The following is a 3,931-nucleotide window of genomic DNA, read 5'->3' as shown; positions in this document are numbered from 1 at the left end:
TATTTAACATTCTAAAGTTTTCATGAACTTATACATTATATTGTTTAGTCACGCATTCCCTTTGTCTTTTTAAAATGAGTTATATCTTAATTTGATTATTAATTTGTATGTTAAAAAGTATGTTTTGTCAGTATTAGAAGCATTAAACAAATGTAATCTTATATATGAGGTATACATTTTATGCATATGACAGATGTATGAACTTTTATACTATTCTATTAGAATTATCGGTTGTATTTCTGTTTTGAATTAGTACCTCAAATATAAACTTGATTTAATCTCTTTTTGCACCATATCAGCGCATACGCGTTTCATATAAGATCTGTACCAGATTTTATGACTAGCAATATTCATTTATTTTGCCTTTATTCTGAATATTGATTTTGACAGCTATACGAAGTTGTAATATGACTGAATTTCCCCTGCTGTGCAAGAGATTATTTCTTCTGAGAGTAAGGGTACAGTTGTTTTTATTGGGTTTCTTTTTCCGTTTTTAAGGGAAATTGAATATGACAGCTTATAAAATGTACAAGGCAAATATTTTATTTTACACCAAACCTCAGTGGATGTTTGGACAGGTGAAAAGCCATTCAGTGTCTCATGTAAATCTAAAAAGTGCTGCCAGGATTATTTAAAAGAGCTGTGTGAAATCAAGGTATGAATTTTGTCTTTCTGCAATTCGTGACCCCCATTTCAAATCTTTATTTCCCTTTTCCTCATTTAACATCCAGATTCTAATTGTTGGAGACAGGTGACAGGTGACCTTTTTTCCCTTGGTGTGAACCAAATCACAGGTGACATGACTGATGTTCATAAGCATCCATTAGTAAAACTTCATACAGAATTCTTCATAATGATTTATTTCAAAATGAACACGTAAGGGACTAAATCAAATCAATATACAGACTTACAAAAGAAAGAACAACAGATGTGCTTTAAGCTGCCATATACACAGAAGTAATCTTCACATTAAGTGGGAAAAATGAATGGAAGGACATATATGCTACAGTTACTTATGTGACAGTGTTGAGAATATTGGCAATTTGCTGGAATATATATAAAATAGCTACTCTTACTTTTACATTTAATCCTGGAAATGTGTTATTTATTGGCATCAATGCACTGGGGAATTTTAAGTGAGAAAAGCTTTGTGTCTCTTTTCATTTTCTAAATGTTGAAAAATACTCATTAGTAATATGGCTTTAACCACATTCTGAAATGGCCCTTTTCAAGGAGTGCATGATATTTTATTTTTCCAAGATGTACTGTACTGGCAGGGGGCTCTAACCCTCATCCTATACACAGACTCCAGTAGAGGCACAGAGTATGTAGAGGCATTATGTTTCCTTATAGATTTTGTGCCTGAGGGTTGTGTTTGTGAGGTCTGGTTCTTTTAACGGCTCAATGTTATGGCAGTAATATAACACAAATTCCATACACAAATTTTCTTTGGAGAGGTACAAGGCATTGGCATACTTTGCTATATGTTTGGCGTTCACATTATGTGTATTCCTAGACAAAACAGTTGACCAAGAGAACATGAGACATGCTTAGATGTTCAGAATTGTTGATTCATTTTTCACTGGGGGGATTTTGAGATGTATTTTCTGGTTAAATATTTTTTGTGCCTCTATTGCAAAAGTCAGATATTTGTAAATTGTTTGTTAGATTTTTTCATTTAAATGTATTTATTGACATGTATTTTTTATGTACATGTCAGTTATGCAGCTGCTGATGTTTAAATTAATAATCTGACTGTTCTTAAACATAGTTGTCAAATATTCCAGAAAAATATAAAATAAACCAACTCAAAATAATAAAATATGATGCTGAAGATACAAATGTTTAATACATTTGGCAATACAATCATAACTACGTCTAAACAAAGAAAACATTAGGCACTAGAGCTATTCACTACGTAATGGACGTCATTCAGAAACTGCTTTTTTTCCTTAAAAGTCACAAGGGTTATAAAGTGCATTGTTATATATAGGTAGTCATTACGTCAATTAGTTCTGCCTCAAGGTCTACCTCAGATGTTCCACTAACACTGCTGTTTTATACAGATTATCATGCCTGCCATGATTTAGTTTTCATCATTGAATTAATGAATTAGCTCATTAGTACTTGCAGTAAATTCTCTAACCTCTACTTTTGTTTTGTTAACTGACGCACAACTGTCTCTGATGTCTCTGTTCATGACTTAATTCTGCTGAGCGTGAAGAAACATTTATGTTGTGATGCCGAGCTCCTTACGCACACTCTGATCGGTCAATTAACATTTGCAAGCACAGATGTTTTGGTATCTACAGAATGTTGCAAAAGACACTCTGTCGGCACACAAATGCCTTCCAGTAAAACCAATTACATTCCCCAAAGTCATTCAGAAACCGTTTGGGTTATACAAGGTCTAAATTGTTCATGTTTGTTTGGCTAAGTAACCCTGCCTTTCCAAGAACGAAAACAAGTGACTTTTTTTTTTTTTTCATATATGCCACATAAAGTTTACATGCAGTTTATGCTGTTACAGATATCTAAGTTATGAACTAGTAAAATACGTAACGAAATAGTTGAAAATCAATGCCCTTCTTTTTGTGTCAAAGCACTTGCATGCATATGAGTTGTCAGAACTTCAGTCCTGCCAATGTTAAGTCACATATTCGGTTACATCTAAAATGAAAAAATATTTCAGAGTTTTGAATGTTTGCTCCAAAATGCCTCATTATCTCAATGCCGTTCTGCCTAATACAACATAACACAACAAACAAGGAGCAAACACGACTCCAAAAATATCTCTTTACTGTTTTTAAGACGATATATAAGAAAACATTGTATATACATATCATACGTAAAAAAAAAACACAGTCATACATATATAATTGCACTTGGTGCTAACAGAGAAGACTACATGGGTGGAGACGATGGTCTGGTGGTCTTTTGCCGAGTCATTTACTGGGGATGCATATTTGACAGGTTAAGTGCTGGGTCAGCAAGCATGCCAGAGGACTATATGGTACATATCTGTGACGGTGGGCTGTCAGATTCTCTTGTCATCTGGCAGACTTCTTAGCTCTGCTGTTGTTGGGCTTTTTTCATTCTGCAATGAAGAGAAGCAAAACATTAGAATGAGAAAACAGTCATACTGTAATGCTGAAGAATTTAAGTGTTTTAAATGTGTTTATGACTTAAGACTAAATAGCCTGAATCTCCACAGTGATTAGAACAATAAACCTAAATTCTGCTTCTGGCAAGAATGTAACAGACATCTCAGTACTTTTTATAGGCAATTTGTATTTGTAACTGCATGCTGTTAGTTTTAATTGTGCTGAAGCTGTTATTTGTTTAAAAAATCACCCAGAAACCATAAAAAAAATCCTATATTTTCAATCAGGAGTGTGTAATGTTTGAGCTACTAATGTGACCAAACTTAATAATGAAAAAAAAATATTGTTTGTTTAATTATTTATTTATTTGCAAATTTGGCCTATAAAGGCTTACTTAAAGTTATCTCAGTATATTAGGTTTGAAACGTGTGTAAAAGTATTTTTTAATTACACACTTCAGATTTTTTTGAAGTTTTTTTTAAGTCACATGACCAGAATGTCTAAGCAGATGGATCTGTTTTGTAGCTCATTGATCGGAGGTGTTGCAGATGGCAGAAACCTCCCTCACTACCTGCAGATGTACAACTTCCTTTTTCCCTTATTGAGCTGTACTAATGACCGCACAGTATGTGCTCATTAGCGTCTAGCGGCCATTCATGGGTGTTCAGCCCCAAGGAGCCATCGTTCATCTCTGGCTATGAGTGTTTTGTGCAGACCGAAAAGTTCACACTTTTCTGTCCCTTAGACAATGATTATTGTTTAACAGGTAGAAACACACCAATGAAGGTAGCATCTACTGGTTTGCCATACATCCATAAATCCTTTTA

The 3,931-nt window shown here is 33.9% G+C and overlaps 1 protein-coding gene across 1 annotated transcript in view; it reads right to left on the bottom strand.

Moving 5' to 3' along the window:
• Window positions 1-844: 844 nt before the first annotated feature.
• Window positions 845-3,931, bottom strand: part of LOC107668809 (stromal cell-derived factor 1-like) — a 7,699-nt gene continuing 4,612 nt past the window's right edge. Inside the window, exon 4 of the mRNA XM_016460803.1 lies at window positions 845-3,097. Coding sequence (XP_016316289.1) covers window positions 3,067-3,097 — 31 coding nt within the window. The 3' untranslated portion in view covers window positions 845-3,066. The remainder of the gene's footprint in view (window positions 3,098-3,931) is intronic.

This window comes from Sinocyclocheilus anshuiensis, unplaced genomic scaffold (genome assembly GCF_001515605.1).
Source record: "Sinocyclocheilus anshuiensis isolate Anshui unplaced genomic scaffold, SAMN03320099.WGS_v1.1 scaffold72, whole genome shotgun sequence".
NCBI lineage: Eukaryota > Metazoa > Chordata > Actinopteri > Cypriniformes > Cyprinidae > Sinocyclocheilus > Sinocyclocheilus anshuiensis.
This window is presented reverse-complemented; position numbering and strand designations above follow the sequence as displayed.